Consider the following 25,109-nt stretch of genomic DNA (forward strand, 5'->3'; position numbering starts at 1 on the left):
ATTGGAAAAAGTCAAGCGTCATCATAGTTACGGTAAATATTTTTATTCAACGCGGTAACGCAGCGAGTGTGATGGGCACCTTTGCGCCGGGGGTAGCGCGAGGAGGTCTCTTTGAATAGTTTTTATATTCTTTGTTTTATTTTACATATATTTAGGGTTGTTAGTTTTAATTTAGTATTATTCATAGATGTATTTAGTTCATAAGTTATTTATTTGTCTTTCTATTGTCTTTTTCCTATGAAATAAACTTTCATTTTTATGAAGCATATTGGCAAAAAATTGACTCGTCTGGACACGCATTATATTATTACGCAGGTTAGCCGTATGGGGACTGTAATATCTGTCTATGCGTTATTATTAGTTTAAGTATAGTTTAAGATTAAGCAGTAATTTTGATAGACTACGCAACGCAATGCAAGTGTCATTTTAAAATTTAAACCTCTATGAAATTATGACGTATAGTAGTTGCATTGCGTGGGCTATCAAAATTGCTGCACTTTTCGTGGTCTAACTCTAGTACTGTTCTTACTGACTGACAAATTGGTTTGACCAACTATACATTGGCTCGGCTCACGGCGCGGGTCGTGGCTCGCCTTGAGCGCGTAAGCACGACGAGCTAATGATTACACTCTCGCCTCGTGTTTCGTCAGCTCGTCGATCTAATCGATTTTAAACACTAACTGCACCTTATAAGGTTTGCAAATGCCAGTGTAAACGCAAGCTAGCGTCCCGCGCGAGCCCATCGCGAGCCCCTTTGACTCGTGCCCAAAAACCGCTCGTCCACGCGAGTCAGGCGAGCGCGAGCCAAGCCTCGCCTCACGGCTCGGCTCGTGGCTCGCACAAGAATGTAAGCCGCCTGTAACAAAAAATATAGTAATTGGTTGAAAACCACGTGAAACGAAAAATTGAAAACATGTCGTTTATCTGCATCTCACTCTGTTGATCGCAAAGGTGTGTAGACACCTTAAAGAAATTATTTTTTCAATGTTTTTTAATCACTGAACGCATTGTAATGAGACCGCCATTTTTATAATTTGCACTAGCAACACCTAACATTGACAACCCAAAATGCAATCATGGCGCACGGGGTACTGTGTTTTTAGAATGCTGAGAAGTTTTTACGTAAACACTTCATTATTTTGCTTTGTAATCCATTTAAGTGTTTTTATAAATTATCCGTAACTATTGAAGATTGTAGTACTGCATACATGTGTGTCCCAAACTTCAAGTTTACGTCCATTCGCAATCTCATCTCTGTACTACTAGACACTTGCAGGTACTGGAGTCCTGAGAATTGCTGTTTTAGCCCTTCTGCCGTGTGTAACATGATAATATATGTGATATAAAACAAAAAATGCCGCAGTTTATTAATTTGTTGATTACGTACGTGTCATTTGTTTTAATAAATCCGGTATTTTAACTTGTTCCAGATAACTTTGTTGGTGTCATAATGTCAGAGGCGTACGCCCGTGAGATACTGCGAAGGAATGTTGCGCAAATATGCCAAACTATTGGTTGGAATGGTATAAACTCAACACCACTGGATATTCTGATGCATGTGCTTGAAAAGTACATCCATACACTTGGGACACAAGCCAACAGATATGCTGAGCAATTTAATAGGACTGAACCAAATTTACATGACCTAGGATTAGTATTTCGTGATCTAAACGTACATTTGCCCGAATTAGCAGAGTATACGCGCAGTGTTCCACCTGTGCCACCACCAGTTCCTGTTGAGAAGTTTCCGAGACCAAAAGATTCTAATTTGAATTTTTTGAAACCTGGCAGTCATGAAGTCGTCACTAGGCCAATGCATGTTCATGAACATCTTCCTCCCATGTACCCGGAAAAAGAACGAGATACCCCTATTGTCGCAGATACCATTGAAATCCGTCAAAATGGCATTGACACAGTTGAAACTTCTAGTACAACATGCACCAGCCCGGAAATATCTGTCACAGATAGTCCAAAGAAGTCGAAAGACATTTTCAAAAGACCAATTGACCCTGTCTCATTACCTAACAGTAAAAGGCCAAGATTACGGTTGGATGAGGAAGAGCGGACAAGAGAGATCAGCAGTGTCATGATGACTATGTCAGGCTTCCTATCTCCAGCTAGAGAAGGTAAACTTCCAGAAGCCAGGCCTCCCACTGTTATTTCAGAGAAACACTATGACAAAAATAAATCAAACTCACATCATTCAAATATTGCAAAACCACCAACACTGGAAAAAGCTGATAAAAAGTCTAAGAAGAATAAACAGTTAAATGGAAAAATTATGAAAAGTAAAAGGAAAGACAAGACTCATAAAGGTGAGAGTAGTAAATCTAGAGATAGTAGTAAATCAGATAAATATCCTCCTGGATACCCAATAAAAAGTAAAGATGTCCATCCAACACATCATAATCATGTGACAATGCCAGCGCCAAGAGTGGCACCTCCTCATAAGCCACCTCCTCTGCTGCACAGTCCAAGTCCTACCCCAAGACCGTTGCTGCCACCACCAATGCCTGCCCCTGTTGTGGAGCCTGTCCGACCAGTCATAAAAGAGGAACCAATTGATATTCCTCCGCCTCCACCACCAGTAGTCAACAAACATTTTGTAGCAGGTGAAGAGGCAATTCCAGTACCAAGGAAAATACCCATTCATAAATCACCCCTTGTTTCAAGTTCTATGCCAACCCACAAACAGCCAATATCAAATACTTTCTTACGTGATGTAGACATTAAAAAAGAAGTCATTGACGAGGAAGAAAAATTGGCTTCCCAACCTGACAGATCAAAAATCAATATTTTTAAAAGAATATCGAACAAATCTAAAGAAGATAAAAACGCTCCAGAGGTTGTTACTGATAAAACACAGTCTGAAAGTATGATCTCAAAGGTGCAGAATGCTGCACATGATAACCCAAGTGAAAGTGTTATCCATGAAAATGTTAGGGTTAAATCTGAAAATGCAATTGTGAACAATAATGATAGTAGTGCGTTAGATTTGTCTAAAGATATGGACCTTAGAGCTAATGAAGTGATTAGCATTGATGATGATTCAATGGAAGCGAGTCCAATGGGCCACAGATTTACTCCTCTAGATCTGCGTCCAGGATTATCAATTAATAAATCCCTTCAAGCACCATATCCCAAAGATGTAGCTAGTGTCAGTCCTAAAATTAATAAAAAGGAAAAGAAACACAAAGAAAAAAAAGATAAGGCTGCTGAAAAAGCAGCAAAACTAGAAGCAAAATTAATAAAGAAACAACAACAGCAGTTAGCATATGAAATGGCTAGAGCAGAGAAGCAGAAAATGAAATTAAGCAATATGAAATTACCAAAATCGAGTAGGCCAAAGAATGATTCAAAATTGCCACAAATGCATTCTGGGTTTCCATTCTTTCCAGCTATGCCTTCAGGTAGGGGCTTGATGCCTGGCCCAGGGTTAATACCAAACTCTAACCTCATACCGGGAGGTGATTTTCTCGCTTTAGCTAATAACCCAGCCTTAAGGGGTCTGCCACCTCCAGGATTACTACAAAACGCATTTTTAGGTCGCGGAGGTCCAGGTTTAATTCCTGGACCTGGTTTTCTGCCTGGTGCTCTTGGTCATGGCATGAATCCGCTCATGCCCTTGGGCAATTTCCCCCACTCCTCGCGTTCTTCTTCGAGTAAGATTCCTCCTATGTTGCGGCGTCCTAGTTTAGAAGTAATTCCTGTAGACAACGACGAAGATAGAAGTACGCATAAGTCTCCAATGTCTCGCGACAAGGAGAGACACGATAAGCACAAGTCACCAACCATTCCAAATATTCTTCAGAAACATAAAACAAAATCACATAAAGAACACAAGTCTAATATGTATAAAATGCCCCCTATACAACCTGATATTACGATAGAGTTAAATCCTCCTAAAATAGATCCGGTGAGGCAAGAGCCGCCGAGAGAGCCCCCGCCGCCCGCGCGAGTTGCCTCACCCGTGCCGGCGCCGGCGCCGCCGCCGGAGCCGGAGCCGCGGCCAAGACCAATAGAAACACCGAGCAGTGTTGTTCCTGAAGTTTCGCAAGAACGAACTTTTGAGAAATCAGAAAAGAAAAAGGACAAGTCACATAAAAAAGAAAAGAAAGATAAAGATGGTATCAAAATTAAGAAAAAGAAAGATAAAAAGGACAAAATGAAGGATAAAAGCGAAAAGAAAAAGGATAAAGAGGAGAGACAGGAGGGTAAAGAGAAAATTAAAAAAGAAAAGAAAGATAAGAAAAAGGAAAAGATTGCCGACGGCTTGGTACCTAAACTGACCTTAAAGCTCAATTCATCTAACTCGAATTCACCCATGCCGCCGAGCTCTCCAGACATTTTCAAACTTAACATCAAACCGGTGGTTAAAAAGGAGGACGAAGAAAGCTCACCTCTCAAAGAGGAGCCCGTTTCGCGGGAACACAGTCGGTCTCCGGAACTTGCGCAAATATCAGCGCTTGTGACAGGACCACCGAAGCAGAAGCAATCGAAGCACAACCACCTCAGCGAAGTGGACGGTCCGGGATCGCCGCCGCCATCCAGCAGCTCCCCCGCGCGGAAAAATCGGCCCCCTTCGAGTCACACAAAGTATAAGCGAATACTGTTCAAGCCATTGTCAAAGAAGGGTCATGTGGAACTCGACGACGAGGGAGCTTCTGCGTCAGAGGAGGCTACGCCTGTTCCGCCGATGTCGATGGATAAGCCGCCTAGCGGGCCGTTACCGACGCCGTTCTACATGGACGAGCAAGGGAACAAAATCTGGGTCTGTCCGGCTTGCGGACGACCCGACAATGGCTCACCAATGATAGGCTGCGACGGCTGCGATGGCTGGTACCATTGGGTGTGCGTGGGCATCACGGAGGAGCCTGGTGCGACGGAGGACTGGTTTTGCAAGTCTTGCCTTGCGAAACGAGAGGCCATGGTGCTTGCGGGTGTCGCCTCCGGCAAGAAACGCGGACGTAAACCAAAAGGAGAAAAAATCAGAGACTGTAATTGATACGGACCTTGCATTGTTACTGAGATTAGGTATAATTTTTTTTCAGTTCGGTAGTAAATGAGCAATTGAAATGTGAATTGTTAATGGATTATTGTTGAATGATATCATGAGAAAAATGTTTTCATCATTTATAATTTTAATTGATAGGATAGTATAAGTATAGATGATAATTTAAAATTTTAACATAAAATGTTGAACATAAAAATAGTGTAGTTACTCGTAATAATTACCATAATTTTAATATTTTGTTACGATTTCTCTTAACAGCCGTCTCTCGGATAAAGCGCCGAGCGGACGTGTTATACACTTCTCGCGTGTAATAAACATAGATGATAATATAAGATTCTTTTTATATTGTACAAAAACTGAATTTACTTAAGAAATTGGTGATGTATAAAGTATGTAATGTAGTGAATATTTAAATAAACAGATAAAGGCTGGATGTATTTTCAGTCAATATTTGAATAATATTTTCATATTATAATTTTAATATAACCCTGTTTTTTTTTTGTTAAAGTTGTTCCTCCGATTTTTATGTACAGCATCATCAGTAATTAGGTACTTGGAGAGGGAGGCAATGTAAATTTTGATTTTAGCCAGTGGCCAATTAAATATATTGGTACTCGAAATTGTGGTGATTTATTTAGACCTTTTCATTATTATGAATTTTCCTAGTTGTCCCTACACAGGCTACACATGATTTTTGAATTGGTATCTTTGATGTCGCCTTAACTCCACACAAGCGGGAAGATTATGACACAAAAGAGTACCCAAAATTAAATTACATTAAACAATAGAGACAATTACATAATACAGACTGATATTAAGTAGAGATGTTCTGTAAACAAATCCAACTGTTAGTTTCACTAACTCTGTTAGTAGATGACGCCACTTAAGCCAGTAATAATGGGGCTGGCCAGTCGAAGTATTTAGCAGATGGCGCCATCATAGCTTGTCTTGTCAGTCCCTAGAAATTACTGTAGAGGAGCCATTAACAAATATAGGTTTGGTTTGTAAGGGTGATATTCTCTGCTCTTGTGGACCACTAATGTCAAAAAGAAGTACCTACCTAGGGCGACACGTAGTGCAACCCTATGAGGTACAGAACATTACGGCCCAAAGAATCTGGAACTTTCTGGATGCAACGGGCATTAGTAATGAACTTTAAAGGGCCGTCATAATAGATCAATGCTGGTCGATGCGACACTCAAAGGCCCACAACACCACAATAATAATAATAAGGGTGATATTCCGCCTGTCCAATGTCATTGCGTCTCAGTCTCTCATTAGGCAAAATGTGAGACGCAATACACATTGGACAAAGAAGTGGAATACCACCCTAGTACAGGTACTAAATGTGGCGCCAAGTTTAAACACTAAGTGCAGGCTAGAAAAGGAAGTACGTTAAAGAAAGTGCGAGAATTGTACTCTTTTTCCTACTTTAAGACAATATCAGACATAATTCCGTTTATGCGCAGGCGGCAGTTGAAATTTGAAATTCCCTGAATTTGCGACGGAGTGTGTTCCTGACGTCATAGAATATAAAGTAAATAGCTAAAGTATTTTCTTTGTGTTGATATTATTACTAGGTGAGTTAGACATTGTTATTCTATATAAAGCTCATTAAATCGTAGATTTATTCTAAGTCAAAAATTGCGAAATAAATCTTGTCCCATTTTTGTGACATTGTCGATAGTACTGGTAACAAAGTACCATTTAGCACGTCCTAAAAAACGGACAGTGCCGACTTGTGCGGAGACAAGATTGTGACAGAAAACGGACATTGCCATACTTAGGGTATATACTTTTTTTTCGTTTATCGTCATTTTATAGGCTATTGTTGCGTTGGGGTTATGTTATACATACGTATATGTATATATATTTTTATATTTTAGTTTCAGGTGGTTCCACCATCTGACTCAGAAGAGTGAGATAACAAAAAAGACGATGATGACGAAATTTTACTAGAGACAGAGTGTACATCTGCCTTGCCCCAATCTGACTCTTTTTCAGCCAGGTCACTTTCTACGACGATGTCAAATATGATGGACAATTATATGTTCATTTACGAACACGCGTGCTTTTATTCTTATTGTCATATATGCTATTAAAGTTTAGTGCGCCTCATTGTAAATGGTACTATCTGTATTTAAATATCATTTCGAAGTCTAACGGAGTACTTGTGGGGAAAAAGTTGTTCATAATACTCGACCTGATGACGTAAACACGACCTGTCCTCTAGCACTCCATCTACAAAACTTAATTCCTCGCCATTAAACGCATAACTCGATTCAGTATCCAAATTATTGGCACGTCTTGAAATGCCCTACAGTTGGAAACCTATTTCAAATCGATGATGAAGATGGTACAATTCCTGAGGCCTGTAAAATATAATCTCTACGAAATTCAGGAGAGTAAATAGCTAATTTCGAATCTAATCTTTCATATGTCAGGCAGACGAAGCAAAGCATTTCTACTCGGGTACAAGAACATATTATTATAGCTGATGTCAAGCACCGCCAACTAAAGTCTGCGGTCTGGGAGCATGACATGGATAAGACTCTGGTTCTCGCCAAGGAGGAGCCATATATTCCCAGAATCTTGCCAGAGGCCATTGCGACTGAAAATATCTAAACTTTTACAGGAACTAGAGCTATTCTCTACTACCAGCTTAGGTTCCAGATAGTCCGAGTAATAAGTAAACAAGCAAGACATAGAACTGTGAGACCGTACCATAGTGATAAATGGTGTGGTCATTTAAGTAAACTTACAATCATTGTAATGTGTAACTAGCTTTATGAGCCTATTTTGCATGTATACGTAGCTTTAAAATGTATATTTTTTGTTTAATATATCTGTACGTGGGTGGTTTTACATATCAACACTAGAAGTAAATATAGTATTATTATGTTTCTCATAACTTTTTTCTTCTTAATAATCTAATTAAACATTTTTTCCAAACATTCACTAGTTTGTTGTTGAAATAATTTTATATTTTCTTGCTCTATATTTCTTTAATAATTTTTATTTTTTTTAACTGTATAACGGCATTGTCCGGTTTTTAGGACAACCTTGGGAGCAATCAATCTATAAGGTTCGTGGCAATGTCCGTTTTAACGGACGTCCTGAAAACCCTACTTTCAGAATGATTTAATTTTTTTTTCCTTAAATATAGTACTTTTTTACTCATTACTATCCCCAAAAACATTCCATGAGATAGGTGGATACATTATTTCATGTCTTGCCGTGTTAAGGGTTAACAAATATAGGTTTGGTTTGTAAGGGTGATATTCCGCCTGTCCAATGTCATTGCGTCTCAGTCTCTCATTAGGCAAAATGTGAGACGCAATACACATTGGACAAAGAAGTGGAATACCACCCTAAGTCCCAAACCCCTAACTTCGTATAGAGTCAGACCAAGAATAATCTGCAGCGGATTTGATACCCCACGTAGTGAAAGTGTTATTTTGAACGTCAAACTTCTATGAAATTATGACACTTGCCCTGCGTGGGCTATCAAATCCGCTGCAGACCGACTCTAGAGATCGTGCTTATTAGAGGGTCTGAATCGGAAATAATTCAAGCTTCTAAAAAGGTGCTGCCCCTTAGGCTTCCCGATTGCTCTATTTCGGATAAGGGTCTGCCATCAGTGCCATCTAGTGGCTAAAATCTAGAAATGGAAACTTGACATAATACGTCGCGCCAATGAATGCGGGCGGATAGCGGGCGGTTTTTTAGGGACGAAAGTGAAACAACAATAGACTGGAATTTATTTACTTTATAAAACGAGCGTACAATGTCTCTAAAATTCTTAAAAGCGTAATTAATAAATAAGTAAATGACTGGTTTAGGTTTACTAAACTTGCGGGATCATGGATCGGGACATAACTTGGATCTTCCTTTAATGGCGCACGGTTACATTTGAAGTTATTAGTGTAGGCAAGTGTAGGTAATAACTTGGCATTAACAAAGTATTACTATTACTGTTATCATGTATAATATATCAGTCAGTACAGTAGTTCTATTAACTGCGAAATAAATGCAATAAATTCAAATTAACCCATGGGCATGGGCCATGTTCCTCATGTAGAAGTTTAGAGTATGTTTTAACCTGTCTTGAAAAATAATTTCTGATTTAATTCACTAATCTACAACAAATAAAACTGAAACAATCTTAATAACTGTAAACAAAAAAAAAGCTTTAAGTCTTAAAGGTAGTTAAAATATTTATTTCACATAAAACTGACTAACAACTCAACAATCTACTATAATCAATAAACACACTCTAGTTTTTACTTGGACTAGTGGCAGCAGTACTAGTACTCGTTTTGGATTCTTTTATACTTTCTGGGGCTGGTACAGTTGGTTTGTCTTTGTTCCAATCTTTAAGTCCCTCTGGCAATGTGGTGTCCTCGTCTAAAGACCCTGTGCCTTCGACAAACTCCTCGTAGGTGCTCTTTTCTGGGAAAGGTCTGGGTCCCAGTAACTCAATCATATCATCTCTACTCAAAATCTCTTGCTTTAACAACCTTTCTGCAACTTTTATGATGTTCTCCTTATGCTGAGTCAATAAGGTTGTTGTGTGCTTATGTGCTGAATCAATTAATACTCTGACTTCACCATCAATGAGTTCAGCTGTTTTCTCTGAATAGGGCTTATCTATGACCATTTCACCTGGCTGTGGCATTTCAAATGATACATTACCAACTTTAGGGTTCATGCCATAGTGAACTATTTGGGCATAGGCACTCTGAGTTATCTTTTTTAAGTCATCTTGTGCTCCTGTGGTGATTCTACCAAAGAACAGCTCTTCACTAACTCTTCCACCAAGAGTCATGCACATTCTATCAAACAGTTGTTCCTTGCTGTAAAGGTATTGTTCTTTTGGCAAATACTGGGCATATCCGAGACCCTTTCCCCTTGGAATGATAGAGACCTTAAGCAAAGGGTCTGCATGCTGCAAGAACCAGCCGGCAACAGCATGTCCTGCCTCATGGTATGCAACTATCTTTCTTTCTTCCGGCTGTAGTACATTCGATTTCTTTTCCATACCAGCCACAACCCTCTCAATAGCTTGTTCAAAGTTCTTCAGGGTGATGTTGTGCGCCAGCTCCCTGGCAGCAATCAGGGCAGCCTCATTGCACACATTGGCTATGTCTGCACCAGTGAAACCTGGAAATAACAAAAATATTATTCCTCAATTATTAACACAATTTGTTGTTAAAAGTTCTTTAGCATGCTGCTGCTAGGGGTGTTACATAAGGCAATATAAAGGGGAAGGGAGTTATGCTTCTTTTGATTAATCTACATTATAAATTAGCTTTAAGTAAACAATTTAAACACTAGTTAGACTTACCTGGAGTTAATGCAGCCATTTTTCGTGCTAGGTTCTCCTTATTTATGGTAGTCTTTAATGGTTGGAGATGTACTTTGAAAATGGAAGCTCTGCCCTTAATATCTGGTGCTGGTACAAATATTTGTCTGTCAAATCTCCCTGGTCGCAACAAGGCTTTATCAAGGATGTCAACCCTGTTAGTGGCTGCTAGAACAACAACATTAGTGGTAGTGTTGAAGCCATCCATTTCTACTAGCAGTTGGTTAAGAGTGTTCTCCTGTTCTGAATGGCCTCCAAAGCTGCGTCCACCCCTCTTTCTACCGACTGCATCAATTTCATCAATGAATAAAATGCAAGGGGCATGTTTACGAGCCATTGCAAACATGTCTCTAACTCTGGAAGGACCAACACCAACAAACATCTCCAGGAACTCAGATCCAGACACTGTGAGGAATGGGACATTTGCTTCCCCTGCAGTTGCTTTAGCCAGCAGAGTTTTGCCAGTGCCTGGGGGCCCAGTGAGCAGAGCACCTTTGGGTATCTTGGCTCCCAAATCTAGGTACTGCTGAGGGTTCTTGAGAAAATTGACAAACTCCATTATCTCAATCTTGGCTTCTTCACAGCCAGCAACATCTTGGAATTTTACACCAATGTCAGTTGGATTTATTAGTTTCGCAGTTGATTCCATCACTCCTCCAAAGAGGCCACCACCTTTGCGGCCTCCACGGCCCATCATGTCGGCCGAGCGGCGCATCATGTAAATTAAGAACCCAATTATGAGCAAAGTAGGTAACATGCCAGTTAAACTAGATGCTTCCACTTCGGTTTTATAAATAACAGAAATAAAATTCGGTGGATCAACATTCATTTCAATTTGTGCGTTTTCTAAGTTTCTCTCAAAGGAATCCACACTGCCAATAGCAAACCAGATAACCTTGTTCTCTAGTGCTGATCCTGGTTGTAACTTCACTCTCACCCATTTCTTATTAATCACTTCAAGCTTTTCCACAAGTCCTTTATTGAGGTACTGATTAACGAAATCTCTCCAACTTATTTCTCTATATCTAAGTTCGAAGTAGGCTATCGAGGCGAGTAAGGTTACGACACCCATTGCACCAAACATCATCCATTTTTCCCTGTCGCCACCTTCGTAGGAGCCGCGACCGCCACCACTACCAGGGCCTGTGTTTGAAAACATGTTCATATTCCATTTGTCATCTCTGGAGGAACTTGGTCTGGATGGCGGGGGTGAGCTTTTTGACGGCGCTGGGCTGTCATCTTTGTCCGGCTTTTTCTGCTGCTTTTGACTTGTTCCAGGTTGGAAATATTTTTCAAAGCCCTTAGGTGGTTTCTGACAAAATCTGTACCACTGGTTCAGAACGGAATCTAGTGCCGCAACGCTGACTGGTTGAATTTTATGGCCACTGAACTGCAATTTTGATAACTGAGTGTGGGTTAACCTGAGCCCTTTCCACATGCTGATATATAGAAGTGACTATTTACAATGATTAATGATGATTTATATTTCACAATACTATTGAAAATTAACTGAGAATAACGTCATAACAATTATTTGTGTGAGACTGAGATGACTTATGACAAACACGGTTAGAAATTTCTTGTCAGTCTAGTCTATTTACGGTTCGGTGCAGCACTGACTTATAGCTAGGGCCGCTAGGGCGAGAAACGAGACATCGTATCGGTAACCCCATAGATTTATAATATATAGAGATACCTTCTCAGCGAGCTGTCACTGTTGCCACTTTTGTTTAGTGTACGATTAACAATGTGGCCCACCTTGCTGTAGCCATGTCGATAAAGTCATATCGATAAACTATCGACATTTCTTGCAATTTTAATTTTACCTCAAAAGCCCGCTCCACACTCGTGCGCGAATCGCGGCGCGAAGCCGCGAACGCGAGTCTGGAGTCGATTTCGCATATCAGCGAACTAGACTCCACACTCACGTTCGCGGCTTCGCCCGCGATTCACGCGCATAGTCTGGAGGGCGCTAAAGGTTTAACGATACCTAAAATGAACAAAAACGCTTTTATTCTTTATTGTCGTTATCAGATCACAATTTTATCGTCACGCCCCAGAAGGGAACCAAGGGAAAGTTCAGATATTTAATTAAAATACATAAATACCTACTAAAATATGTGTTCCGCAATAATTGAATTATTTTATTATATTCTAATATATTTATTATTCATTAGCATTTCATTTATGTTTATGTTTAACGAAGATATTGAAGCTTCAATTAATAGCTATTTCGTTCCGCTGTGTAGCGTTTATCGATATATAACACGATTAAAATCGACTTTTCACATCCCTAAAAGAGCACACATACACGTTTTTACGCACACATACACAGCCTGGGTGCATCAAAAAAGGCAGCACTTGATTTGAAGTTCACCTTGTCAACAGTATGGTTGTCCTTTTTTGACAAATGGCATTTTTAAAAGAGCGAGGAGAGGGAAGTGATACTAGTTGCTGCGCCGTCAAAGTGAACAGAAAACGTTGGGGCCTTGGGTAACCCCGGCCACACACGTAACGATAATTCGTAGCGATAAAGCTGTGCAGTTCGATTTGCGCAGTTTTATCCAAGGCCCCAACGCTGTCTGTTCTCTTTGACGGCGCAGCAATTATAGCATCATTTCTCTCTCCTTGCTCTTTTAAAAATGCCGTTTGTCAAAAAAGGACAACCATACTGTTGACAAGATGGACTTCAAATCCAAGTGTCCCCTTTCTACCGTGTGTATGACAAATCGTTACGATAATCGACAACGATTTGTCACACACGGTAGATAAAACTGCGCAAATCGGGCTGCACAGTTTAATCGCTACGATTTATAGTTACGTGTGTAGCCGGGGTAATATTGTAATCGATAAAACCGTACCTTGTGCATGTGTATTGTAGCTTTACGTTCAGAAATTGTATTGAAATGGAATATTTTTAACATTTCTAAACACAACACAAATCAGACATTTCGTTTTCGCAGAAATATGAAGTAAATAATATGGTTTACTAATTTTACCTTTCTGCTATTGCCAACGGGTAAATTAATGAAGTGATATGTGTTTTAATAGCGTATATACAGGTTTATGATATAAGTTCATCAATTTCTTTACATAAAGTGGGTGAAGTAAGTGAACTCGGTGAAAATAAAAGCAGGTATTGTCATTATGGATCAAGATAAATCCGAAGGCAGTTCGAATGCACCAAACCCTGGAAAGAGGCCACGGCCGTTTTTATTACAACCATGTCCAAAGATCGCTCGATTGTCCATGTACGACAAGCCATCAACCAACTGCCAGAAAAGTCCCAGGACTAGTGTGCCAAAGAAGAATAAACTTTCATATAATATTACTGATGTCCCAGCCTCTGGCACGCCTGTGCCAGAGAAACGGGTTCGTAAGGCTGGACCGTATCTTTTAGGGCCTAAACTGGGTCCGAGTCCTGTAAAAAGCATAGTTCAATGTTTGGCTAGAAAAGAAAAGACTGATGATTTCTATCAAATAAAAATTTTGACGTTACGCCATGAGGATCAGGCTGAGACACAGGATGACAGGCAGGGGAAGATGTTACTGCACACTGAATATTCTTTATTGTCACTATTGAAGGATCAAGATGGAGTGATACATCACCATGGACTATTTAAGGTAGAAATAAAACAACTAAAACAAATACAGTAAAACCCATTCATATTCATTCTGATATTGCACCATTAATAAGGGTGGTATTCTACCTGTCCAATTTATTTGTTTAATGTGTATTTTGTCTCATATTTTGCTTAATGAGAGAGTGAGACGCAATGACATTGAACCAAGATATTGGACAGGTGGAATACCACCCTGAGCAAACAATACAAAAAGTGTTAAAAATCATAGGTATCTGCTTTAATTATTTGGCAAGGGTTGAAAATTTGTTTGAGAGTCCCTTACCTAGAGAAATTTTTTTTAGGGAATTTTCTCAAACTTAGTTCATATTTGTAGTTTTTTTTAAATTTTTCTATAGACTGTCATTCACAAAGACACATACCTTGACTCATATTGTCAGGTTTATAAAGGTTAGACTTGACAAATCTGTGCATCATTATGGATGACACGAACTATAGCTGCAAATGAGTTTTTTTTCTTTTAGACCATGTTGCTGTTGCTGTTTGAGGCTTAGTTTGGAAGTAAATTTAAATTGTGATAAACAATACAATTTTGTGTAGGTAAATGAAACTGTTTTTGTGCATATAGTATTATTTAAGTTAGCTGCCAAGACTATATTTATATTTCCAGGATTATGCTTTAGAGGAAGCTCCCAGTTATTTTGGATCTAACCGAGCATACAAAGGCAGTGGATCTGGCCGTATCTACACTGGGCGTGTCCGGGAGCGGCTCTTTCTAGTACTTGATTGTGTAAATGCTCACCAGTTTAGTGAGAAAGGTAGTGAGCTCATCAATCTCCAGCAATATGTTACGAAAGTCAAGAAGGTTCCAGAAAAGGAGGCACTGTTGATCTTTTATGATATAGTGAGGGTTGTTGCTAATATGCATAAGGTAAATTTAAATACTATTTTTTTATTACTGAATACTGAATGTCTAAAATGTTGTTTATAATTTTTATAAATGACAATTTGTGACTAATAGTCTGAAGTGGTAAACTAATAACCCCAATGAGGTGTAGTTATCAAGGCGTATCTCCATATTGCGCGGCAAACTATCGGACATTGACTCGCGAGGTAGCCGCGCGCAATGGATACCGGGTTGGTTGCGAGCCAACTCGATCAAATCGCGTGGGCTGCCTCGCGAGCCTATGTTCGATAGTTTGCCGCGCAATATGGAGACACGCCTTCAGGTTATCACAGACAGTTTGTAATGGGAGGCTATTCATTTCAGTAGTATTACCTATTGGTCTGCCCTTTGTCTATATTAAAACTGAAGGAGTTTGGTGTTCTTATATCTAAATTTGGAATCACACCTAAATCAACTGGGCATCTTGTCCAATTCCAAATAATCCCACCTTCCACAGTTAGGTAATAACTAGGATGAATGAATTCTTAACTTCAATGTTTCTTTCTGCCCCATCACCCATACACCATTCTCTTGCCTTACAGAACCAAAACTAAATTATTTTGAAACAACTTGTTTCCGTTTGATGGGCATCTTATAGGTCAATAAAATGTTTGTATGACAAAATCTTAATTAAACTTACTAAATACATTAATCAGTCAGAAAATGGAAAACGAGATATTTGCTAGTGTGTGTGTGTGTGTGTGTGTGTGTGTGTGTGTGTGTGTGTGTGTGTGTGTGTGTGTGTGTGTGTGTGTGACTCACATTTATAGACAAAACGTAAATAAAGATCATAGAATAAATTCGCACCCGTCTATAAAGGTGTTCAAAATTCGACAGTCCAAAATATTATATTTGTTAGTGTGGTTTCAAATGTACTTTTAAATATTACAGAGAAATGTTGTGCACCGTGATCTGAAGTTGGGGAACATCGTGTTGAACCAGAGAACTGGCCGCATCACCATCACAAACTTCTGCCTTGGGACTCACCTGGGCAGCGACAGGGACTTGTTAAAAGATCAAAGAGGTATTTTTGTCTTCTTTGTCTTATGCAGTTCACAGTTGGTGCATAATATGCAAATGTAATGTTAGTTACCCAAAGCATAAAATTTAATTAGTGATAACAGTAAGCATACCAAAGAATTTTTTTTCTTGAGTTTGAATGAAGAGTGTGAATATAAAAAAAAAACTGTTCTCCAGAAGCGACCTCTATTAACTCTAGTCTAGTCATGTCACATGAGTTTATGTTACAACATATGCAAAACGCGCCAAATATTTATTAGAGATGCAACGGATAGTTGTTTGGCCGGATACCGGATACCGGATATTCGGCCTGACCATCGGCCGAATATCCGGTATCCGGCCGCCGGATATTCGGCCAGCGGAACTATACCTACATTTCGGTTTTTCAGGTGCGCATTCTGTAGGTTTGACCTGTTTCTTACGCGTTCGTTCGTTCGTTCGCGCGGACTCATTTCTAGGTTCGAAATGAGTGCACGTGCAAGTTAGTGGAATTAATAAATTGTTTTAAAATAATACACAAGTACGATTATGACCGTGTGTGTTTCTTTAATCCAATTTGTTTACTCCGAAATCAAGCAATGTTACTATCAGGTATCCGGCCGGATAGTAGGTCACTATCCGGTATCCGGCCGGATAGTAAAATAATGGCTGGATAGGCCGGATACCGGATAGCAACCGGATATCCAGTGCATCTCTAATATTTATACAAGTTTTCTCATTTCAGGGTCCCCAGCCTACATATCACCAGATGTTTTAATGTGTAAGCCATACCTCGGTAAGCCGTCAGACATGTGGGCGTTGGGGGTTGTGTTGTACACCATGTTGTATGGCCAGTTTCCATTCTGCGACACCAGTCTCGCGCAGCTCTTTAGCAGGATACAGGCGGCCAGTTATAATATACCGCCGTAAGTTTTGTTATTATGATTATTTTAATACTCTAAAATTCGATTGTTGTCAAATGTTATTGATAGAATATGTAATCTCATATTCTAAAGACGGATTTGGAAGCAACGCTGGGAATTAATGTATTTTTTAATTAAGATAATGATTGCCACGAAAAGGTACAATAGATTTTGACTCACTTTTGTTAGTTTACGCCACAGTAGCAGATTAAGCAATTTTGTGTAATAAATAAATATTAGTAAAAAATAAAAATTGCACAATAAAATTATGGTAGTAATTGTGTAATATCTAATTTCTAATATTTTGCAATTAGGTAGCCTCTAGCCGCCCAGACGTCAAAACTTGCCAAGAAAAATGCAATTTTGAAATGTCAAATATAAGGTTCAAATTAGAATGAAACAGGAGATCTTTTTATAGGTCCCTGGGCGGCTAGAGGGTATTAACCCTTTATAAGGCCCGTTGACAGGGACGTGCTATCGCAGAATTTGTTGCAGCTATCAGAAGCCTACATTTCAAAAATCTATTTTAAAAGCAAGTTGAATATTCAATTAATGCAAACGATTTTGAGCCCTATTATTAAAACAGTATGGTTGAATTTCTGATTGAGCGTATGTGGTCGATATATCGCCTCTGCCTTATAAAGGGTTAAAGATTATTACATTAAATAAAATTTAACTATTGCAGCGATGGTAACTCTGTCCAAGTATCGGACAACACCGTCTTTCTTATCCAGAGGTTGCTGGTGAAAGACCCGAAACACAGACTGCTCGCAGATGAGGTAAGAAAAAGAAATGTTTCCATTTAACGCAATCTTGCTAAAAACGTGTTTTTATTTACGGACCCTTCGTACTAACAAAGTAGTTTAGCATTAAAATCGGGGGCGCAATTCTTCCTTGATTTTACACCTCTTCCGTAATAAATATCTCTTAGCGCCACTTGCACCATCCCACTAACCTGGGGTTAAGCGTTTAAACCGTTAACCCAGTGTCAAATTGTACTGGTAACCATGGTAACACCAGGATTAACCGGTTAACCCCGGGTTAGTATAATGGTGCAAGTGGCCATTAGTTAAGTAGTTAAGCTGAAGCTGAACTGCTCCCATTTTTTTGTACCGGGGGAAGGAAGAAGGCAAAAGCGTCAGCCTGCGATAAAAGTGCAAGCTCATTGTCGCTACAACACCCACCATGCCTCATATTCTAAAATAAATATAGATATGCAAGAATGAATCCAATATTACAAACTATAGTTGGTCAAACCAATTTGTCGGTCAGTAAGACCCAGGAAAACTACTCATCTTTATCTTCTGGGTGCTAGTACTAGTGTAAGACAAAGACAGTATGATCTCGGCCTATGATTGAAATGAGACAGTCCTTTGACAAACTATATAATATTCTCCAGGTGCTAGACCAGCTATCGAGCATCATAGCCAGCTCGGTGATAGTCCCGAGCGTCCCCGACGACCTGCAAGTCGTGCCCGAGGTGGTGCTAGAGGAAGACAAGGTCAAGGAGACACCTGAGGAGAGCAAGGCGCTCACTCCGGTACCGGACAGTGCGGAGAGAGTGCAGACTGCTAGTGTGAGTATAGTATACTGTAAAGATCAGTGGCGGATTTACAGTCTATGCCGCCCTAGGCCCCAGGTAGCCACCCCTTTCTCAGCGCCCATCATATTGACTACATTTTGAGTTATTTTTTGTTGTAAGGCAGCAAATTCTTTGTCACAATCACCGCCTCTAATATCTTGCCGCCCTAGGCCTAGGCCTACTTGGCCTCACGCCAAATCTGCCACTGGTAAAGATTGATTCATGAAAGGCGAGTTTTAATAACAAATGTGACTAAAAATGTACACACGTTTATTTTATTACGGCGGCCGAATATTTGGTATTCGGTATTCGGACTAAATGACTATTCGTGACATCTCTAAATGTAACCATGCCAACGAGTGACTAACCCCTTTATTCATAAACGTTTACTAAAGTTGACAAGCCGATAATAATCGTTTGTTCCCTTCTATCATACCAATACGTCGAAAAGGGACAAACGATTATTATCGGCTTGTCAACTTTAGTAAACGTTATAAGGGGGTAAAAAGTTGCTTCCCACAAATTTCAGGAGGACGTCGGCGTATACTGTGTTCCCCTACCGGACTTCCTAGCTCTGAACTTCCCAAGTTCGAGTCAGGCGAGCGCGCAGACGCAGACCGGCGACGTGGCGGCGCCCGCGCACGGCCAGCGCCACATCACCGTGCAGCGGATAGGCCGCGACGCGAGGCCTCTCAACCACTCGGAAATTGCCAGGTACTCACATAAACCATACATTGTTGTATCTCATATAAAATATCCAAAAAATTCCAAAAGAGTATGTTCTCAATTCCGTCGTATGATTTGTTTATTTGCTACCTTAGAACTCCGTCATTTCTCAATCGATTTGTTTTTTTTTTATTAGAAGTATAAAGCTACGGATTGGTCCTAGTTTTATTAAAATCGAATAGTTCTATAGGTCATAATAGTTCTAGAAATAGGGCATCTTATAGGCTTACATAAACCTAATGACGTTGTATTGTCATCACCAAATCAAAGCATTAATATTTTAAAAAAGAGACATTTGATGAAGTGGAATTGTTGATGAAGATCAGAACGGAACACCTCAACGACAACGACGGAACGAATTTTTACAGGTACCAACACATGTTCACGAACAACCAATCCAGAGAGCGCACTGAACCGCCACGGCAGAACTTCGTCCCCGAATCTCGGCCAGAGAACTCCAGGCTCCGAGCTTTAGCCCAAAGAATCCCCCGACTCAACCCCATAGTCGCCAGCACCTCCGGTCAGTCTACTTCGGGCACTTCCACCGACTTTCGGGTCATCCCGTGGTCTGAAAGATCCAGGCTGCAATTTGATAGATCACTCGACCAAGACTATGTTCTTAGGTTACCGCTTCTGGAACTGGCCAGATTGCCACACCACACCGCAAGCAGGATCTTGAATCCGCCGCTGGCGCATACGGTGAATCTAGAGTCGGTTATGAATAACCCTAGACCGCCGGCTGATAATAACGAGCTTGACTATAATTAGAAAAATATTCTGTCTATAGGAGTTTGAACTTAAATTGATGTTTTTACTTATTTTACTCGAACTGTACAACTACGTAGCTGTAGTGTTGGTAGTGGGTCTGTTACATATTGGATATAAATGTGTAAGTGTATTATGAACGCTCAGAATTAGTGATCCTGTTCTAGCCAATTTTATCATGTGCATATATTGGGCCTCAAATAAGTAAAAAAGTTCTCATTGTTCTACCTATGCAACCTTTAAGCAGTGTTGGCCGAAAGTTAATGCGAATTGAAAATGTTGGCCATTAACCATTATAAATTGAACCTTAAACCGTAACGGACGATTACAGTTTACGATTCAATTTATAATGGTTAATGGCCAGCATTTTCAATTCGCATTAACTTTCGGCCAACACTGCCTTTAAGTAATCCGATTAGCATTTTCAAAATATGTAAAATAAGTAATTACACCGTAAATATGTCCTACGTGTTATAGATTGTCTCGTTAAATGTCGTATCGTATTCTTATTGTGGCATAATGTTTACAGCCCAGCCCATATGACGGACCTATGTACATTTTACTACTAGGTATACCTATACGAAATCCCTTTTGCAGTTGTCGAGTGATGAAGATGCAATTATATATTTCGACAAATGAGGATTGTTGATGCATATCAATTGTAGATAGCGCTCTAGATTAGATTCTAAATACGATATGTTACCTTCCCTTCGCATAGCTTTAGTTCACAACCTTTTTTTTTTATTATTATGAATGGGCTTACTCATGGCCACAGACTAGCCGAGGCGTAGACGTGGCCTACGATGTAGCGAGCTCGCCCAGAAGGTGCCTGTTCACTCTTGATTTGAACCTTTTAGTGTTCAAGTTTTTCGGTATACAATGTATTTCCATTTCGGAGTGATCCGCAAAAAGTTACTCAATGTTTGGTCCATTGAGTACTTTTCGCAAAAAGGAACTAAAATTACTTCTTGCTATACACTCTATACAGGCTTGTTTTAGTACTCATCTTTGGAAATGTCATTTCGACAGTTGCCTTCAAATAACAGAGTTTGAGCAAGCTACGGGCAAATATGTGCATTCCAACCATATCGGAATGAAAGGGGCTGATCTAATCCGCTATATCTAATCCAATAAATTACTAGATAATTGTATATTCATTGTTAGGTTATGGTTAACATATTTTTTATGTTTATCGGGTATTTTAATCTATTTTCGGATCCGACATGTAATGTTATAGCAATGCAATGTTTGTATTACTTAATATGATTCGTCCATGTTTATACATACATTAAACACTTAAGTTTGCCAAATTACATTGTATTATAATTATAAAACTTAACATTAAGTTTCTCAGTAAAATGTAATTAATGTATTAGTGTATGATAGTCTACAACGTGTAGCTAAGGTAACGGTTTTCTCTTTTAAGATACAGACTGATGTTTGTCATTATAAACAGATATCGGTTCTGTTACAGAGGGCCTACCTCGAATCACGTTTGACGTGTTGCCTCTCTGTGGCACTTGTAAATACTATACGTACGTGTGAAAGTAGTTCGCGGTAGACCCTCAGAATAGTAACATTGTTCGCCAAGCACTGTACACTACACGTCTCTTTGTGAGACCTTTTGATACGTTGAAAGGCACTAGTCTTTTGCCTCATCAATCTTATCATTGTCACTCGATAAACGCAACTATGTCTTCTGGACGTCGGAAAGTGTGTGTTTTAAGGGAAAAGTAGCATTCATATGAAAGCATTCTAAATAATGGCGTTATGCAGGCCTATTGCACAAGCTAACTTTTGCTTGGAAAGGATACTATTATAGTGCAGGATATTATTTAGTGGATATTTTACAGCCTATGGGAAGTGTCACAATCTTAGGAATTGCTTGTTGAAGGCTGTATGTTGTTTTATGTATATGTATATTTTTAGATATAAATACGAATTAATCATCTATTACATGTAATACATGTGTATTTGTACAAATAAAATGGTTTATGTTGTAAGTAGTTCAATTTTGTTGTATTCTGTTAATTAAAGTCCTAGAGCGCTCGATTTCGTGTTTTACCCTCCAATATAACTCTTCTACTATTTTTTAAGGCATTTATTTAAATTCAACTAATATTAGATTTGAAAGCGAGTGGTCAATACCACTAGATTCCCACAAAATATCTATTGCTCGTATTTCAAAATTATCAATTAGCCGTTTTCCACAGACTTTCGAGTGATGAAATCGAGCGCTCGAAATTCAAAAATCGGCCGCTATTAGATCCCCATTTAAAAGCACTACAGTGCCTTGTAGCGGTCGCAATAGCCGCGCGCCGCGTACTTATTGTCTCGACCTCTTAATTCTTAGATGGGCACTATACCTATCTCTACCTTATTTTTATCAAGCAGAAATGTCTACGAGCGATACTACAATATTTTGCGACCAAGATTCGAATTTGCGACCATTGAAGCACCGGCACAGATTATATAATAAATAGGTAAGTACCGGTCTATTCAGCACACACAGGCCACCATTTTAGTCTCGGACCATTGCTTGGCGATTTGGCACTTCAACGGAAGTGAGAGAACGTATCTTAGAAGTGCATGGGTGTCTTTCATATCTAGTATACTGAAATGTACACAACTGCGTCGTGCGTGGCAATCATTCTTGTTTATGGTAGTATTTTGTGCTCATTCTATCCATCCACATAAAAACGATTAGGTACTTATGTCATAGAAGGCACGGACCTAACAATAACAAAAGCTATCTTTACTCACAAATTACGAGTAACAAATATGGAGCCACCGCATTGCAACAAAACGGTTGGCCATATTGCCTTTGAAAACTCATCGGACTAGGTATTCGAACTCGAGATTCATCGCCCAATGCATAACAAAAGCCATTTTGATGGTCTAGAAAACACCTATACGACCAATGAAAAGGAATGGCATACCTTATACGAGCTGTCTCTCATAAAATGCCTGAATAGGAAAAAGTGGCGCTATTTGGTAGATACCCACTTGCGGCGAATCTTAGGACTTGGTTGGATATAAATTGGATAAGTACCTATAGGTAAGTATAGTCAATGAAAATAATTATTTTTATTTTTTATCTGAAATACTCGTCTTATTTCAGATTAAAAATTGATTAACGTTATTGATCATGTATCAGCATGGAAATAGTTATTTGTACCTATTACAAGGGGGCAAAGTTGTTCTTTAACCGTTCATGCTAATATTGATACCCGAGTAAGCGAAAGATTCCAAAATTGAATCACGAGCGTAGCGACGAGTGGTTCGAAAAATTGAATCTTGAGCGTTGCGAGGGTTGCAAAGCACGAGGGTTAAACAAAATTTGCCCCCGAGTAAAACACAAAAACATAAGAAGACAACTCAAAATTTGCATTTGATTACTTTGCCTCACATGTGAATAAAATGCAACTTAGCTATCAGTTTTTGAAGTGCAAAGTAAGCCTTTCCAAGCTGGTGTGGTGAAAATAAATACAATGGAATGGCAGTAGAAGTAGGTAATTTCGTCCTTAGCTTATAATTTTAATTGCACTTGGAGATCGAAACGAACCGGCAAATGATTTGTTTCGCCATTCGTATTGTGCCTTTCCAACAGTATCAGCATCGCTCGTCTCATTCGTTTCTTGTTTATTTCTTATTTCGTATCATTCTGTATTCGTCACTCGTTCTTTACGAACAAGACGAATAAAGAATGAGTTTAATAAGAAATAAACGAAAGGCGAGCGAACCTGGGGGGCTACCGCGAAAACCGTAATTCGCAAATTGCAGGGATCTTTCTCTTTTACTCCAATGAAGGCGTAATAAGTGTGACAGAGAAAAAAGCCCGCAATTGGCGAACTTCGATTTTCGCGGTTATAGCCCTGATACCTTTCCAACTGGGTGCCATCGTTTCAAAAGTTTACGACCTTATTCAAATTCGATTTTTATGATTATTTTAGTGCACATGTTTATGAGGGGCTTTAAATATCGAAACGAAAAGTAATTGTCTGTAAACGATTGAATAATCATTTGGTTGATTGGTATTATCGACCAAAGAGAATTTGAAATAGAGACGGATTGTCAAAGTAAATTATTGTATCTTTCGAGGGAAGATTAAAACTCTTAGAACGCCGTTTGACTTTGATCTTTATTATTTCACTGATATGTGTTAATTTGTTGTGGCAAATTACTTCTTTCTTTTCCCTGGCTCTTTCCCTATTCGGGGTCAGCCCTCCTAATATATTTGCGCTAGTCATGGCGATTCTGAGTCAGTTCTGGCGTTAAGCCCATCGTCATCAGCATATCATTGATAGTCCTTGTCCAGGTTGTCGGTGGGCGGCCTCTTCCGTCTTCCCCTCTTCACTTCATCTATGGCCAAGACCTTTCTGGTCATATATGATCCAGGTCTCTGCGCATGACGTGGCCAGCGTAGACGGCATTCCTGCATTTTTAGGGTTCCGTACCCAAAGGGTAAAACGGGACCCTATTACTAAGACTTCGCTGTCCGTCCGTCCGTCTGTCCGTCTGTCTGTCACCAGGCTGTATCTCACGAACCGTGATAGTTGAAATTTTCACAGATGATGTATTTCTGTTGCCGCTATAACAACAAATCCTAAAAAAGAATAAAATAAAGATTTAAGTGGGGCTCCCATAGAGCAAACGTGATTTTTGACCAAAGTTAAGCAACGTCGGGCGTGGTCAGTACTTGGAAGGGTGACCGTTTTCTTTTTGCTTTATGGTACGGAACCCTTCGTGCGCGAGTCCGACTCGCACTTGCCCGGTTTTTGGCTAGTTAGTAATTTGTGTTATGTCAGCTACTTTAAAAGTCCCTCTAATGTATGAGTTCCGAATTTTGTCTAACCTCGTAATTCCTCCTGCCCATCGTAGCATTTTCATTTCGGCAAATTACAATTAATTTAAAATGTTGTTAGAAAGTTAATAAGGTCTGAATTTTAGTTTATTAATTAAATTAAGGTCATGGTAAGGTTAAAACTATGTTACTTTACCCTGTTTAAAAAAAAGTCCACTTGTCAGTAACAGACTGTATATAAACTTGTATTTTTAATATCTTTACTATTAACAATGATATTGTGCAGACAATATAAATAGCTATAGCAAAAAGAATAGATACCTAGTATAGAGGGGTCCTGACATTGTAAATTTTGTAGTCACAGTACATTTACTGCCATCTATCGACACACGACTAAAACTCAA

The 25,109-nt window shown here is 39.4% G+C and overlaps 3 protein-coding genes and 1 long non-coding RNA gene across 5 annotated transcripts in view; 3 read left to right on the top strand and 1 right to left on the bottom strand.

Moving 5' to 3' along the window:
- LOC134666183 (uncharacterized) overlaps nt 1–25,109 on the top strand; it is a 428,204-nt gene that overhangs the window by 44,189 nt on the left and 358,906 nt on the right. The gene's annotated exons all lie outside the window — the stretch shown is intronic.
- LOC134665351 (transcription initiation factor TFIID subunit 3) lies at nt 1,048–5,634 on the top strand. Of its 2 annotated transcripts, none has more exons than XM_063522289.1 (2): nt 1,048–1,122; nt 1,431–5,634. In XM_063522289.1, the coding sequence occupies exon 2, from the start codon at nt 1,451–1,453 to the stop codon at nt 5,003–5,005; it is 3,555 nt and encodes a 1,184-aa protein (XP_063378359.1). In that variant the 5' UTR covers nt 1,048–1,122; nt 1,431–1,450; the 3' UTR covers nt 5,006–5,634. The 2 variants fall into 2 exon arrangements, with proteins under 2 accessions (XP_063378359.1, XP_063378352.1); XM_063522282.1 differs by having other exon boundaries at nt 1,061–1,276.
- LOC134665510 (AFG3-like protein 2) overlaps nt 9,214–25,109 on the bottom strand; it is a 229,025-nt gene continuing 213,129 nt past the window's right edge. The window contains exons 2-3 of the mRNA XM_063522487.1: nt 10,362–11,923; nt 9,214–10,177 (exon numbers count right to left, since the gene is read on the bottom strand). Of these exons, the coding sequence (XP_063378557.1) occupies nt 9,291–10,177; nt 10,362–11,817 (2,343 nt within the window). The 5' untranslated portion in view covers nt 11,818–11,923 and the 3' untranslated portion in view covers nt 9,214–9,290. The remainder of the gene's footprint in view (nt 10,178–10,361; nt 11,924–25,109) is intronic.
- Nucleotides 13,304–21,904, top strand: LOC134665633 (serine/threonine-protein kinase 40-like). Its single transcript, XM_063522594.1, has 8 exons — nt 13,304–14,003; nt 14,631–14,891; nt 15,798–15,930; nt 16,651–16,831; nt 17,514–17,607; nt 18,228–18,404; nt 18,940–19,124; nt 19,505–21,904. Exons 1-8 carry the CDS (start codon nt 13,527–13,529, stop codon nt 19,902–19,904), a joined length of 1,908 nt encoding a protein of 635 aa, XP_063378664.1. The 5' UTR covers nt 13,304–13,526; the 3' UTR covers nt 19,905–21,904.

This window comes from Cydia fagiglandana, chromosome 1 (assembly GCF_963556715.1).
Source record: "Cydia fagiglandana chromosome 1, ilCydFagi1.1, whole genome shotgun sequence".
In the NCBI taxonomy this organism is placed as follows: domain Eukaryota; kingdom Metazoa; phylum Arthropoda; class Insecta; order Lepidoptera; family Tortricidae; genus Cydia; species Cydia fagiglandana.

Coding starts and splice junctions, on each gene's coding strand:
- LOC134665351 (XM_063522289.1), top strand. CDS start 1,451: ATGTCAGAGGCGTACGCCCGTGAGATACTGCGAAGGAATGTTGCGCAA.
- LOC134665633 (XM_063522594.1), top strand. CDS start 13,527: ATGGATCAAGATAAATCCGAAGGCAGTTCGAATGCACCAAACCCTGGA. Junction 14,004..14,630: donor ATCACCATGGACTATTTAAG/GTAGAAATAAAA, acceptor TTATATTTCCAG/GATTATGCTTTAGAGGAAGC. Junction 14,892..15,797: donor TTGTTGCTAATATGCATAAG/GTAAATTTAAAT, acceptor TAAATATTACAG/AGAAATGTTGTGCACCGTGA.